Source organism: Gouania willdenowi, chromosome 12 (genome assembly GCF_900634775.1).
Source record: "Gouania willdenowi chromosome 12, fGouWil2.1, whole genome shotgun sequence".
NCBI classification, from domain to species: Eukaryota; Metazoa; Chordata; class Actinopteri; order Blenniiformes; family Gobiesocidae; genus Gouania; species Gouania willdenowi.
The window spans coordinates 20881494-20897263 of NC_041055.1; the positions used below are offsets into that span (position 1 = coordinate 20881494).

General features: G+C 38.6%; 1 protein-coding gene across 3 annotated transcripts; it reads right to left on the bottom strand.

Moving 5' to 3' along the window:
* Positions 1-405: 405 nt before the first annotated feature.
* Positions 406-15726, bottom strand: LOC114473225 (trichohyalin-like). 3 transcript variants are annotated; one of them, XM_028462718.1, is made up of 8 exons: positions 15251-15725; positions 7323-7744; positions 6559-7250; positions 5971-6489; positions 4451-5778; positions 3411-4184; positions 2003-2111; positions 406-1113 (listed from the first exon to the last, which is right to left on the bottom strand). In XM_028462718.1, exons 1-8 carry the CDS (start codon positions 15598-15600, stop codon positions 907-909), a joined length of 4401 nt encoding a protein of 1466 aa, XP_028318519.1. In that variant the 5' UTR covers positions 15601-15725; the 3' UTR covers positions 406-906. The 3 variants fall into 3 exon arrangements, with proteins under 3 accessions (XP_028318519.1, XP_028318518.1, XP_028318517.1); XM_028462717.1 differs by having other exon boundaries at positions 4451-5382; positions 5575-6489; XM_028462716.1 differs by having other exon boundaries at positions 4451-6489; positions 15251-15726.
* Positions 15727-15770: the final 44 nt, after the last annotated feature.

Sequence of the window (15770 nt, forward strand, 5' to 3'; positions counted from 1 at the left end):
TTTGTTTCTTTTTTCCAAATATCAAAATAAATCACATTTCCATGATTTAATTCTATCCATAATTGGGGTGCTCCCACTTCACTTCCAATACGACACCGATTATGCAGCCTTGAATATTGGCCAATACTGATATCAGCATGAGTCATAGATACTTTTACTTATTTTGTAGTGTGGGATGTTAAAAAAGGCTTGATCAAGTGATGTCACTCAAACAGAGAACAATAGTCAGCAACAGTCGGTATGAAAAAAACTGACCCATTTATTATTAACCAATGGGTCACATAACATTTTTTTTTTTACCTTAAACATCAGAATATTCTACATTAGAATAAAGTAAATAATAAAATAAATTAGAAGACCCTGAAAAATAACCTCAAAATCAATAAAAAAAAACAAATTCTACAGTTCTTGTAAATGCTCATTTTATTAAGTAAAACTCCAAGCAGCAACGAATGTACAGTATACAGTGTAAATCTTTGTAGCAGTGGAGGCTGATTAAAGTGCTTTACAAATGGTAAGAAATATCGTGTAAACGTTTGACATTTGAGATCAAATAAATCGACAGAACTAGTGCATAATTTGACAATACAATAATCAGTTATCAAACATACAAAAGGTCATGATTTCAGTATTATACATTGATTAGGTGATCTCCGTCTCCAGTGAAGTCTATATACATTTAGTTGTTGAAGATACACCAGGTTGGCACTGATATCAATACAAAACAAGAAATGGCAGAAGTAGGTTTTTTTTTCCATATATATATATATATATTGGCATTTTAATTCTTTATTAATCTTCATTTTATTTACCTAACAAAGAAATCTCAACAACACACTAAAATAAAAAAAGCCCTGTGGGGATAAACATAAACCTTTTTTTTGTTCCATTCAGATTTGAATAAAGCTAGGTAGCTTTCTTCATGGAGCTTAGTGACATTAAAATACTTGGCTGCTCTTCTATGACCCTCACCAGTATCTTGTCAATATACTGTTCCAGCTCCGATATCTTCTTATCGTTCTCTGAGAGCTTGTGCTCCTGTTTAAGCACCAGAGAGATCAGCTCCTCCCGGGTCAGCTGGGAGTATGGCCCTTTTGGTCCAGTGCCCTTTTCCTGCCACAATCACAAATCATAGAAATTTCTTCTTCAAAAACTACACATTTAACTCATTGAGTGCCATTCACGTCTATGGACGAGAATTGTGTTTTTCGGCTGGGGTTGCTAGAAGACAGTGTGACGAAGCTCTCTGGTGAATATCTAACTTGTACAATGATGTAGTGACCAACTGGTGACATGTAGGTGGCAGCAGCGCACCTTTGGATGAGAGATCACCCGTGATGGACAGAGCTCAGAGGAAGAGGAAAATAGTTTACGAGACAGAAAATGGCACTACGAGAGATGATGCTGAAGCTCCCAGCAGCTCACACTCGACCAGAGCGTGTGTGAAACCTAAGTCGACTACTGAGAGTGTCGCGATGGTGAGATAAAACAATCAAAAAAACGAGGAAAGCGCTGACACTCTGCATGTCCAGGAGGAGGAGGAAGTTGCATGTGTGGAGAATGGCGGGGGGGGGGAGAGACTAGATAGCATAATAATAACAATGATGCCATCAAAAGCCAGGTCTCAGTGTTGTTTTAGTAGTTTTATAGGCGGAAACCAATGTTCAGGTGTCACTAAAGTGAAACTTGCCTCTATTCAACTGCGGATCATGGATACGAAACAAGCGTGAAACAAAATTCTTTTTTTCTGATGAAAATAGAGATTTTAATCGTTCATAATTCAGATTGTCATAGTACAAAATATTCTGTGGGTCTTTAAAAATGAGTCAAAATGCTCTAAAATGGCTGGCACTGAGTGGGTAGAAATTTTTAAAATGGCTGGCACTCAAAGAGTTAAATCAGAAAAAAAAGAACTACTAAAGAAACAATCAGTGTTGTCCGTGGAAAGAATTTCAAACAAAAGCTACCCCCAAGTTGGTGTCAAAAAAAAGATATGGCGTACCTTTGTTTTGTCTTCAATGAGGATTCCTACAGGTTTGCTATCACTTTCTCCTTGAACACGTGACACCTGTTGTTGCTCCACTGGATTTAGAGGTTTTACAGGTTGAAGCCTGCATTGACAAGAAGAAATGTAATAGTTTTTGGTGCAGGGTGACAGGATATCAAGATACAAGAGCACATTGTATCCACAAACATAACTACTCAGCATACCAGTAGAACATGAGTGACACCTCTTATCAACACCAAGTCCAATGTGATCCATTATATGTCGACTGAGGTGAATACATGAATGAAACACTTTAATTCATATGTCTACTTTATGTAATTATATTTTATCATTAAGTTATTACTTAAATCTATAATTACATATAAGGGACAAAATATGATTTTTATAGAGCGTTTGAATAAAAACAAAACTCAAATACTTGTTCCCACTACTCTTGAAATACATAATACTAAAACAATGTAGTTTAGTTATGTTCTAGGTTATATTATTATTTGAAATTACTTTTGTTGTAATTAGCGCTATATACATAAAGTTGAATTAAATTGAATATGTACTTTCTTTATAAATCTACTTATTCAGGGAGGTGCTACTGCACCCACTATATATTTACAGGCATAAGTTCCTGTGTGAGAAAAAAGATTTAGTTGCTAATCAATACTGAGAGCATTTTTTCTAGAGAAAATTATTTAGGTAGTAATATTGACTTCTATTAAATAAATGTAAGCTTTTCAATATTATAACATTAAACAGTAAGTTAATTTAAAGCCTATAACTTTATAAGAATTCAGCCTACTATATATACCAGAGCTTCCCAATCGTGACCCAATTTTGATATCACAAATGTCCGGCGACCCCAGAGACATTTTTTTTTTCTTCTAGAATTAGTTTTTGATCATGTTTATTAAAGTGGTACAAATACAGTATAGACAGAATTAGTGCACAAAGTGACAAGTGCACCACCTAAGATATTTTTATACTGCATTTTATTTGAACTAGATTTATATTTGAGAAAGTTTAAGTTTAGGATACAGTTATTTGAGATTTATTGTGTGATGAGTATTAGAAAAAAAATGAGATGATAGACATTTGTTTTTAGTACATTTATCATAGGAGATGCTAACAGAAAGCTAACACAAGAGGAAGGGTAATTTTTATTAGGTTATTCATTTCAGGCTCAGTAATTGCAATTAATTGTAATTTAGTAATTGAGAATGTAATTGTAATTTAGTAATTGAGAATGTAATTGTAACTGACTTTGAGGATTAAAAAATAATTGTATTTTAATTGTAATTGGAAAAAATGCTGGTCACTGTAATTGTAATTGAACATGGGTAAATGAAAATATAATTGTAACCCTGCTGTTGACAGACTGTTAAGATGCATTTATTAAACATGGTGTCACCTGCGTGAAGCCATTGGAGGAGCGTCCTTTTTAGCTCCAGCCTCCACACTGTCCTGATCTTTGATTGGTTGGGTCTTCTCACTGTGTTTCTGCACATCAGGACCCACAGTGGTACCCTTCCCGTCTGGAGTCTGGTTAGCAGGTTTCTCCCTCTCAGGGGGTCCTGTAGTGTTTTGGCTGACAGACACGTTCACCGCGGTGTCACGTGATGCTGGAGGTGCAGGGGCACGGGCCGCCTTTACAGATTTCATTCTGGGCTGTGAGGTTGCATCGTTAACAGCGGTTTGTGATGCAGTAGGAGGCCAACAGACCGCAACCGCCGCATCGACCTCAGCTGTGAGCTCATCTTCATCATCTTCAAATGGATTGAGGCAGTGAACAACCAGACTTTGATTTAAGTCTTTGTGGGAGGTTTGTGGCTGCTCCTCTTCAGAGGGAGGTCTGGAGGGGGCGAGACGTTTAGCAGGTTTGGTTGAGTCTTTTGCTTCTTTGGTGGCAGCGACTGCCATTGTGCTCTTGATATGTTTTGATTCTACGGGAGTTTGTGGACTCCTGCTCAGGGGGGTGATGAAGTTCACTGAGCGCTGTGGGTGAACACTGACAGTTCTGCCATCTTTGCTTATGCTTTGTTTGTTATTGTGAACAGGGGGTTGTGGTGATGCATCCTGATCTCCTTTGTCAGCTGGATGACTTCCTGGTGGTTGAGGAGCTAGACGTTTCTCCCTTTGAAAACCAATCAAGCTTTTACCGTCAGTGGGGACAGAAAACCGAGACCTGGAAAAGACACGCACGACAGCATTTACACTACATGGTACAATTGTTGAAAATTACAATTTGGATGGGTTCTGTATTGTAATGATTAAGCATTAAGATTCTTAACAAATAAAAGTCATATATGAATAAACATCTTGCTTTTTAAAGGAACTCTTGCAAAATTTGCATAGAATAAAACAAATTTGTAAGAGAAAAAGTATTGTGGGACAGTTAAGATAGTTATCTAGCTAAACAACACATATTGTTACGGTGGTGTGTAGGAGCACCTTTGCTGAGCAGCTTCCTCTCTGGCTGTGTTAATGGTTGGTTCAGAGCAGCTGGAAGATTCCTCACAGGGATCAGACAAGAAGTCTTCATCAAATGGATTAGTGGACCTGGATTCAGCAGGATTTTTGTTCTCAATCTTTTTTTGTTCTGATTTTCTTTCAACTTCCTTTCTCACCTTCTCCTCTTTCCTCATTTTCTCCTCTTGTTTTCTTATGGCCATTTTCTCTTCCTCTCTCCTGACTCTCTCCTCTTTTCTCATCCTCTCCTCCTTCTCTTGTCTCACCCTCTCCTCCTCCTCTTGTCTCACCCTCTCCTCCTCCTCTTGTCTCATTTCATCTGCTTGTTGTCTTCTTGCCTTTTCCTCTTCCGTTCTCTTGACCCTCTCAGCTTCTTCCTTTCTCACCCTCTCCTCCTCTTTTCTCATTTTCTGCTCTTGTTTTTTCCTTGCATCTTCCTCTTCTTCCTTTCTCACCCTCTCCTCTTCCTCTTTTCTCATTTCCATCACTTTTCTCCTTGCATTTTCCTCTTCCTCGAACCTCTCTTCTTCCACTTTTCTCATTTCATCTGCTTGTTGTCTTCTTGCCTTTTCCTCTTCCGCTCTCTTGACCCTCTCAGCTTCTTCCTTTCTCATCGTCTCCTCTTCTTCTTTTTTCACCCTCTCCTCCTCCTCTTTTCTCATCTTCTGCTCTTGTTTTCTCCTTGCATCTTCCTCTTCTTCCTTTCTCACCCTCTCCTCTTCCTCTTTTCTCATTTCCATCGCTTTTCTCCTTGCATTTTCCTCATCCTCTCTCTTGAACCTCTCTTCTTTTCTCACCCTCTCTTCTTCCACTTTTCTCATTTCATCTGCTTGTTGTCTTCTTGCCTTTTCCTCTTCCGCTCTCTTGACCCTCTCAGCTTCTTCCTTTCTCATCGTCTCTTCTTCTTTTCTCACCCTCTCCTCCACCTCTTTTCTAACCCTCTCCTCTTCCTCTTTTCTAACCCTCTCCTCTTCCTCTTTTCTCATTTTCTGCTCTTGTTTTCTCCTTGCATCTTCCTCTTCTTTTCTCACCCTCTCCTCCTCCTCCTCTTTTCTCATTTTCTGCTCTTGTTTTCTCCTTGCATCTTCCTCTTCTTCCTTTCTCACCCTCTCCTCTTCCTCTTTTCTCATTTCCATCGCTTTTCTCCTTGCATTTTCCTCATCCTCTCTCTTGAACCTCTCTTCTTTTCTCACCCTCTCTTCTTCCACTTTTCTCATTTCATCTGCTTGTTGTCTTCTTGCCTTTTCCTCTTCCGCTCTCTTGACCCTCTCAGCTTCTTCCTTTCTCATCGTCTCTTCTTCTTTTCTCACCCTCTCCTCCACCTCTTTTCTAACCCTCTCCTCTTCCTCTTTTCTAACCCTCTCCTCTTCCTCTTTTCTCATTTTCTGCTCTTGTTTTCTCCTTGCATCTTCCTCTTCTTTTCTCACCCTCTCCTCCTCCTCCTCTTTTCTCATTTTCTGCTCTTGTTTTCTCCTTGCATCTTCCTCTTCTTCCTTTCTCACCCTCTCCTCTTCCTCTTTTCTCATTTCCATCGCTTTTCTCCTTGCATTTTCCTCATCCTCTCTCTTGAACCTCTCTTCTTTTCTCACCCTCTCTTCTTCCACTTTTCTCATTTCATCTGCTTGTTGTCTTCTTGCCTTTTCCTCTTCCGCTCTCTTGACCCTCTCAGCTTCTTCCTTTCTCATCATCTCTTCTTCTTTTCTCACCCTCTCCTCCTCCTCTTTTCTAACACTCTCCTCTTCCTCTTTTCTAATCCTCTCCTCTTCCTCTTTTCTAATCCTCTCCTCTTCCTCTTTTCTAACCCTCTCCTCTTCCTCTTTTCTAACCCTCTCCTCTTCCTCTTTTCTCATTTTTTGCTCTTGTTTTCTCCTTGCATCTTCCTCTTCTTCTTTTCTCACCCTCTCCTCTTCCACTTTTCTCATTTCCTCTGCTTGTTGTCTTCTTCCCTTTTCCTCTTCCTCTCTCTTGACCCTCTCAGCTTCTTCTTTTCTTACCCTCTCTTCTTCTTCCTTTCTCATCCTCTTCTCCTCCTCTTTTCTCATTTCCTCTGCTTGTCGTCTCCTTGCCTTTTCCTCTTCCTCTCTCTTGACCTTCTCCTCCTCTTTTCGAACCCTCTCCTCTTCTTCCTTTCTCATCCTCTCCTTGTCCTCTGTCTTTACCCTCACTTCTTCCTCTCTTTTCCTTTGCTGTTCCTGCTCATTTTTTCTCCTTTCCTCTTCCAATCGTTTAATTTCATCTGTTATTCTGTCATGGCTCTTTGCTTCAAGCTGGCTTCTCTCCTCTTCTTTCTTCTTAAGTCTCTCTTCTTCTTCCGTTTGAAAGTTTTTTTCTTCAGCTCTTCTTCTGTCTTTCTGTTTTTGCTGTTCCTTGTAAATTCCTTCTTGGTTTGTTTCTTCATCATTGTTGCTGCTGCTTTCTTCCTCTTCAATTTTAGCTGTTTCGTTTTCTTTTACTGCTTTATGAACATTTTCTTGCCAAGCATGTTCTTCCTCTTTTTTGTCCTGCTCCATCCAGGCTGTGTGCTTCCTTGCTGATTTCAATAGATCAACAGAGGCCAAAGAGTTTTCCGGGATATCATCCATTGATCCATGACCTGAACTCATCAGACTAAAGTTAGAGCCACTGCTTGGGGCTCGAGGTGGCTCTTCACAGTATATATGACTGCCATTGATACACAAGGTACTCTGCTGCACAGGGACCTGCTTTGAATGTCCAAAGGATAAATCTTTCCCATCCGAGCTGCCCGAGCGCTTATGTATCTTGAACTTAAACTTCTTTTTACCTGAATGGACATAATTCAGAAGATCATTGCCAGGCAAATGTTACAGAAATAATTCACAAGTGAAATACTGACCACTAGAAGAATCCGTGTTTAGACCAGATGACTGACTGCTGCTAAGTGAAGAGTTCTTTGCAGGTAGAACCAACATGGACTGAGACATGTTCTTCTGTAGATTAGTCTTTGTAGAAAACAAAGACTTTATCTTTTGTTTTTTATTTTTCTTGTTTGCAGGCATCTCACCATCCCCATAATCGTCCTCCTCACTATCCGTGAGAACCTGAGAGAACGATGGCACGCCACTAGATGAAGAATCAGAGTCTTTATTCTTGCTACGGACTTTGTCTTTCAACTTGCTTAGGCGAGAGCGGGATTTGCCGGCAGCAGAAATATCAAACATGCTTGAAGTCATGTTGTTCCTTGTGAACTTAATGTCTAGTAAAACTTCTCCTCTGTCTTTGTCAGGTTTACCAGCCTTGTCCAGCAACTTGAACCATCTGTTGGAGAGGGAAAGCAGGTTGATATTCAACCAACTTGAAAATTCTGTCAACATCCTTGACATTCCTTTTTAAAGTACAAACTAGATTAATTCAGCAGGATGTAGAACGCATTCACAAAGATTCTCTCTTACATATTCAACAGACTGTTCTCTACAAATTTATTTTCCAAAATGTGCAGAATTTTAATCTTACTCAGGACTGAGTCTATCACAAGTCTAAAAACAGGCACACACAATCCTACAGTCCACTTAAACCATAGTACATGGAGGACACACGCAACCTGAAATAAAACCAGAAAGTTCTTCACAAACAAGCCAAGATGACAAAGGCTGACAAAAACAATCTTCCAACCTCCCTTTATTGGCCGTTTACTTCCCATTTACTTCCCATATACCTGTAGTGTATTTCAATATAAAGAATGTAATAAATTTGGAAAAAAAATGGCCTGTAATTTAAGGGGTGAACTATTTTTATATTAAAAATTCAGACCAATGATGGAAACCTAACAATAGTGGCCAGAAAAGCGGAAAATTTAGCCGATAACTGTTGTTACCTTTAGGATAAAGAACAGCTGAGCACTGGTGCAGCTAAAACTGACCAGCTAACCACTGTCACATTTGAGATGCTCTTACTGGCCTTCATCTCTGTATGCTACAGCATGCCTAACACACATGGGACCTATACAAACATGGTGTACAGAGTGGAGCTACTCTCAATTTACTCTGTGAGTACAATTTCTCTACTCTATTATATTATATTGTAATAGCTGGTCCTTTCTTATTGACTTTACAAAACATGGGTTTTACATAGTGGTGGTGGTGGAGAGATGGGGTGAGGCGTTGTCCTTGTACAAGCAGACAGCTTTATAGAATTTTAATAGTCCACTTTGCAATGATCCATTCTAGGAAAGCTATAACATTTATCTGTTAGACGTCAAACAATTGAAAGAGAGAGACAAGAGAGATTTCATTTAAAGAGGATCAACCTGCCTTCCATAAAAGTTAGGAAAATATTCTGTTTTTAAAGCTTAGTCTGAGAACAAACTATGAGAAAGCAAGATGATGCAAAAATAAAAGCACTATAATACTTAATAAAAAAAGATTAACAAAAAAAGTGACATTTTTCATGGGATCATTGGGAGTCAGCTTTGACTATTACTTTACTAAGAGTAGAGTACCAGAAGGAACAGAACAATTTAAAAGGAACAGCAAAAAAAGATCTGTCAGCATTTGGAAAGTGCTTATCAGCAGAAATCAGAGGTCAGTTTACCAGTGAGCAAACAACTGCGACTTAAATCGGAATTCCTGAGGAAATGAGTAAAAGGCGATGTGCATGTGTGTCCTCCGTTGCTCCTGTAACAGCACTTATATATAATAAAGGAAGTAAATTTGAAGTCACCCGCCTCCTCCTCTTCACCATCCTCCTCACTCAGGAATGCTTCAGATGTGGTTAAAACTAATGAAGGGTGTAGAAGCCCCCCCTTTTTGTGGAATTATTGGAATAGTTGGACAAAGCCATGCCCTCTGGCCTCCAACAGGCTGATCAATAATAACAGATGTAGTCACAAGAAGCCTATTATTCATTTTATCTAATAACTATGATAAACTATACATCTGTTGTTTTTTCCTTTTCAAAATATTATGTTGATTTTGCGAAACCAATAAAGTGTATCGTATCTTATCATGAACTGGGTGTAATTTCACACCCCCATAGTAGCCAAATAGCAGAGCAAGGTTTTAGTGTAACCACATAAACAGTGATGCAGAAAATGTACAATCACAATACTAAGGCATTGCGTGAGAGTTGAGTTAGGACAGAGGAAGTTGCAACAGTGTTTAGGAAGGTGATATCCTTGTTTTGTGTTTTGCCTTGCAATGATTGGGTAACATGTTTTTGAATTTCTCTCACAGCTTTTTGACAGAACAGAGTGCTACACTGCACTAGACCATGACACATGGAGTATTTTAGTTTACTTATTTTCTGCAGACACACATCCTTCCTTGTCAAGTCCGAACTGCTGATAAGACAATACCCGTGGTGGCTCAAGTCTGTTTTATCTCAGAGCACAGCTGTGAGTGGGAGAAAAAAGGAGTGGGGAAAAACAACTCAGGGTTGAATGAAATAAAATCTAAGGCTCAAAACTGTTAATGCTACAGAGAAAAACAGAGTTTGTGGGACTAGTGGAACAAAAGAAAACCAGTATGTGTCTGTTTTTACAAAGAAACAAGGTGACTTCTCAGAAAGACAAATTGTTGGAGATGAAGACTGATAAATGCATTCAGATTAGAGGTCGACCAATATTTTTTTTTTTTATATATACATTTATTTATTTTTATTTAGCACTTTAGAGTAGCCATTAAAGGAAAAAAAAAAAGAACATAAAAAATGTATGAAGTATGAATATACAACAAAAAAAAGTAATTATAACATGTGCGGAGAGAATAGGCTTACAAACCACTTTTCAGGTTACTGTTTTATTGTATATTTTTAAAATATTTTGTGAACTTAATTACTTGATACTTTAAGTTAAGAATAATTTAAACCGACTACTTGCACATTGTACATTGTATATTGTTGTCGTGCTTTACTGCTATTTACCCGTCCTGTACTTTTTGTTTTACTTAGTTGTGTACGGGTATATTTAAAGTTCTATTGGTGTATTTAATTCAATTTCTAATATATACATTTATATCATACGAGTGTTTCAATTGTCTTTCATAAACAATGTACTTTAAAAAAAAACCAAGTATATCGGCCTCAAATATCGGCTTCCAAAATTGGCTTTAGATATCGGCCATCGGCTGATTTATTCATTTATTCAATTAAATCGGTATCTGCATTGGCCTTTGAAAATCCCATATCGACGACCTGTAATTCAGATTCTTGAAAAGTTCTTATATCATATTCAAAAAATACAGAAGAGTAAAGCTCACACAAAAATAAAATCATCAACATGCTGTAAGCAACAGACGTATGTTTCCGTAGTGGTCAGTAATTAAATTAGTTTCAATTAGAGATGATTTTAGCTATCATCAAGTATTTGACATCGGCCAATAGCACGGCTGCTTAATTGGTCGGACTACGATATATACAGTAGCTGATATATTCTGAACCTCGGAGGTAGTAGCGCCAAGAGCGCGCACGGAACCATAACGACAGAAAAACAGACCTGTTACTCCTCGACCTCTCACAATGCACCATTTCTTTAAAATGAGAGACCGTTCTGAATCAATGACATATTCTGTGTATTATTTTTACATGCTTAAAGAACACAATCATGTTACCCCTTGTGCCTCATTTTCTGCTGCGAATCAATGACATATTCTGTCCAAAATGGCAGCTCTCCATAGTATAAAATCATTCTAAAAGTCCTATTTGTGTTTTTTTTTTTTTTTTTTTTTTTTTAAAAAAAAAAAAAAAGGTGCACATATTTTGTTTATGGGTAATACATTTAAACTCATTTTTTGTTATATACATTTCCACTACAGGTACTCTTTAAGGTCCTTTATTTTAATGTTAGAGCGTTTAGCTTTTTTGTCTTGAATCATAGTTTAGGTATTCAAATAATGTGTGTTCATCTACAGTTTGTATTGTGTATGTCATTGCTCTTATTTTGTTTATGGGATATATATATATATAATATATATATATATTTGACGTAGCCCTAAAAATTCCATATTGGTCGTGCTCTACTTTCTATGCCTTTCCATTAGTTTTTGACACATTTAGGAAGTTGTGAAAACTTTCTGAAGGGTGAAAATAAGGGACGCTTTATTGTAGCCCTATTATTAATCAGCCTCTCCCCCCCAAAAAAAAACATCAGCCTAGTGTCATGTATGCAATTTAATTGCCATCCATCCATTTTTTGACACGCTTGCTCTTTTTTTTTTTTTTTTAAGGTCTCGGGGTCTGCTGGTGCCTGTCTCTAGCACTCATTGGACGTTAGTTTTTTTTTTTTAATATATTCCGATATAATAAACGAAACTGCTCAGTGCCATGCTTTCCTTTTTTCAGACAGTAAACTTGGTTCAAACAATGAGGAAGAAATAACTCCCTTAAAGAAGTAGGTTGCAATACAGTTGCAGGAGAAATTCTGCAGCTGAGTCCAAACCTGGTCCAAGAGGTACGCAAACATGCAGGTTATCTTCCTGTTCAAACACACACAAAACCTTAGAAGTGCAGACCTAGAGTGTATTTGGGAGTACGCAAATTGCGTGATCAAGCAGTGACCAAAATAAAGTATGTCAAAAGATACAAAAAAAGTGGCTCTTATTCGATGAAACAAACATTTCATGGAAGTTAAAGAAAAAACTGCTCAAATGTCTTATAATGTGTAATACTTAATAAAGCAAAACCTAGTGTGTTGACTGAGTTCAATTCCAGATCTCAAAGTAAGATCTTAATCTTTAGTTTTTGTCCAAATACAATTTTGTAGTTTCAAAATTACTCGTGTAAGAGACCTGTCCACAAAAAGAGTAAACGAGGGGTAAAAATAGCTTAGCTTTGCTGAGTTTAACGCCACATATTTTCAAACAGAGGAGCTGTTGTACGAGACGTTCCTGGCACTTGCTACGCTATTTGTCAGGACCATGTACCACCGAAACGGCCTCGCTCAGAAAAACTGACCTTGCTCGGCTGTTGCCATCCTTACTATTTGTTTTCCGTTGATAAAACGCTCAGGAATGTGAGGCCGATGGTGGACTGAGACCTCAGACGCAGCACGCTTTCACAAGCTCGAGGAAAAATCAACATGAACCAGGCTGAACGTGTACCCAACGCCAGTCTGTGATCCAGCTCTGAGCAACACAACAAATTATGGTTACCATGGCCTATATCATCTCCCCATGATGTCATTTTTACCATAGAGCTGTGGCAGCAGAAAAAAAAACTGCTACTTTCCAGTTGGTTGACAGCTGCTCTTTGAAAAGATGACGGACATAAATATGGTTTTCCATTCAATTGAAGATAAGCTATAATGGCTGATGACACCTCTTCAGTGTTGTGGCAGCAATGATCAAAGACAGACGACAAAAAATGGATAAACTAACCATCAGGAGGGCCATAAACCAACATTGATGTTTGATATTTGAACTGGAGCAGCAGTCAGCTTTTCCTGTGCAATGCTAGCCACGTGTCGAGGGACCAAAACAATTCAGAACAGCTTAGTATGAAAAAAAAAAAAAAGACTTTCCATTCTTACTGAGCTTCACTGTGGATGGATTAGTCCTGATATCAAATTTCCCCATGTAAAACCTTATTCAGACTCTAACCTTCTTCTTAGACTAAAGAATTTTCTGCTTAAAGGCAAAAGTATAATCCTAAATAATGAGACTTTACAGTTGTAGCAGCCAGGCCTGTAACCTGAGGAATGCATTACTACTGTAAAGTAGAAGGAGATGAGAATGACAGTGTGAAGTTACCTGTTGTTTTCTTCAGTGTAGTTTGCCTTCTTTTCATCTTTTCATTTTTTTTGTTTGTTCTTTTGAGTGGAAAACAATTCAAAGATATTGAACCTCTCAAGTATTTGATCTTGGCATAGTTGGGGCCTCCAATTTTCTGGGTTCGCAAAAAAACAGAATTCACGTTCTGAATTGGAAAAACCAATCTGACACAGAAAACGCAATCTTACCTAATTATTTGTTTCTCTCTATTTAAAATTGAGTTTTCGTCGGCTATTTTTATTATTATTTTTTATCAATTAAAAAAATAACGCAAATGATAACTATACAAAAATATACTCGTTAATGAATGAAAATTCAACTATAATGTTCCCATGGGACACAATCTAAATCAGAACCAAGTTTTTTTTTTTGAAAAGTATCCAATCAAAAACTACCCTACTTTGCTAGCGTGGAAGGCGGGACAAGCCGGTATAACATAATCCATTATAAGACGTAATCTAACCGTGTTTGTGGACTTAAAATGGCTCATGTTGTCTTATAACCAGTCTGATAGGCAGTAAAGTCACCAAAATAGGGAAAGATGATGAAACGGAAAGAAAACAGAAAAATGTAATGTAAACCCTGAAATAGAATTTCGGAAATTTTTAAACGAATAATCCGAGGCCCTACTTGGTCAAGGTCTGCTTTAAAGGGAATAAAGCCCTAAACTGCACTGAAGAAAAAGGGAAACATTCATGATCCACCAAATAGAGTTTGATTACAGGCGTGTTTCTAATCATTAGTCGCACAATTGGTCAAATATTTACCAAGAATTTTAAAACTATGTAGTTGACATAGTAGAAAAAAAAAATACATAGAAGTTTACTGAAACAAGTTTTAAAGAAGAACCATCAATAGTGCTGCTGAAATTGGCTTGGAATGTGTAAGTGAGTGGGTTAGTTGTGTGAATGGTTGTTGGTCTACATGGGTTGGACCTGGCATCAAGTTGATGGTGTGTAGACTGCCTTAGGTGAGCAGAAAATAAGAATCCTTGCAAACTTAGGAGCAGAAATAAGCAAGTATAGAAAATGGGTGAGTGAAATTATTTAAGTGAAGACAAACTTTAGAAGGGTTTAGATAAGAAAATGTCTATTTGTACGGTTGCTGCACGGACAACCCCCGGTGCTATTGGTATGATTACCGAAGTACATGTATGTAGCATTTTAAGGTTAGGGTTAGGATTAGGTTTAGGGTAAGGCTTAGTCTTAGTCACACGACCTACACTGGCCAATGACTGACCTATCATGTGACCTAAACTGGCCAAATAAGGACGCTGTGTACGGATAGAATGTCACCATAGGATAGCCACTGCCTTTAGATAACCAAATTACAACTAAAAACAAAAGACAATTTAGGCATTGGAATTCTTCCACCCAAAACTACCTTATGTGACAAACGCAGCATTAGGATTTGAATTTTTACTTTATTATTTCACTATTTAAGATGCTCCTTCCATTGGCATCAAATTAAGGGTTTCATGTCCTGCTCAAGGACACTTCAACACATAAACCACTAGTGTAACTGGGGGTAAAACTCTTGATCTAAAAACCACCTTTCTCCTCTTTAGCTTTCCCACATGACCACAAAGGCTTAGTTAGCAACCCCTTCACCACATAATACCCACACTCACAATGTCCTTATTAAAATGCAATAAATATGCCATTTCTTTGCACATTTCTGTTGTACGAGAGGAATAAGACCAAATAGTTGACAAAAAGCAATTTTTGAGAAATGCATTTCCAGGGATTTCTGAAGGCTGCTAACAGGAAAACCTCCTTTAGAGTTTATGAAATAATTAAAGTTTGAAATATAACTTGGTGACATGCTTAAGTAGATTATTACCATTATACTTACAGGAGTAAAGGGTAAATCTGACCACACGTTTCAATCCTATGTGAGTGACATATGTTGAATCCCATAGTATTATTGTAGGTTTAAATTAGTTACCTGAGCTGACTCCATTTACTCTTCAAACTATAGTTACCTTTCATTTAGCATTTCTCTCTTTTTCTGCCTAAATCTGTCCACTAAGTCGAACTGTGGCTGCTGTGTGATGACTTACTGGGTCTTGGGGCGGTCCTGGTCCTCACTGAGCTGCAGCAGGTTGATGACAGCCTGTCCCAGCTGCTTGTCTGGACCCACCAGGGCTCGGTGCAGGACGTGGACATGCAGTGTCCCCACACCCCCTCCACCTGCGCCCTGGGCCAGCGGCGGCAGGTCGAAGGTGGCCTCTTCCGTCCACACCGGAGCCACGGTTTTCTCCACCACCGACGTTTGGTACTTCTCCCTGCCCACTCGCATGACCGCGTAGGCATCGTTGGTGCCGCTCTTCCCCTTCGCCCGGAGGCCTCTGGCTTGGAGAACCGTTACCTGGACGCTGGTGGGACACCACAGCTGCTCTGACAGGGACATGGCAGCTCCACCTGTGTCTGGAACGGAACTGTAACGGGAGGACTCGGTGGTGTCCAGACTGAGGTTCCCTTACACCACACACTGAAGCTAGTGAACTTCACTCTGAGCTTCTCTGAACTTCACGCAGGAGCAGCTGATAGGGCGTGGTTACACTGGTGGGCGGGGCCAGA

Excerpts from the sequence above, each read along its gene's own strand:
- LOC114473225 (XM_028462716.1), bottom strand. The coding sequence starts at position 15,600 with ATGTCCCTGTCAGAGCAGCTGTGGTGTCCCACCAGCGTCCAGGTAACG. Across the intron at positions 7,745-15,250 it reads CAGGACCGCCCCAAGACCCA|ATGGTTCAAGTTGCTGGACA; the intron begins GTAAGTCATCAC and ends CCTCTCCAACAG. Across the intron at positions 2,112-3,410 it reads CCTCCAATGGCTTCACGCAG|GCTTCAACCTGTAAAACCTC; the intron begins GTGACACCATGT and ends TTGTCAATGCAG.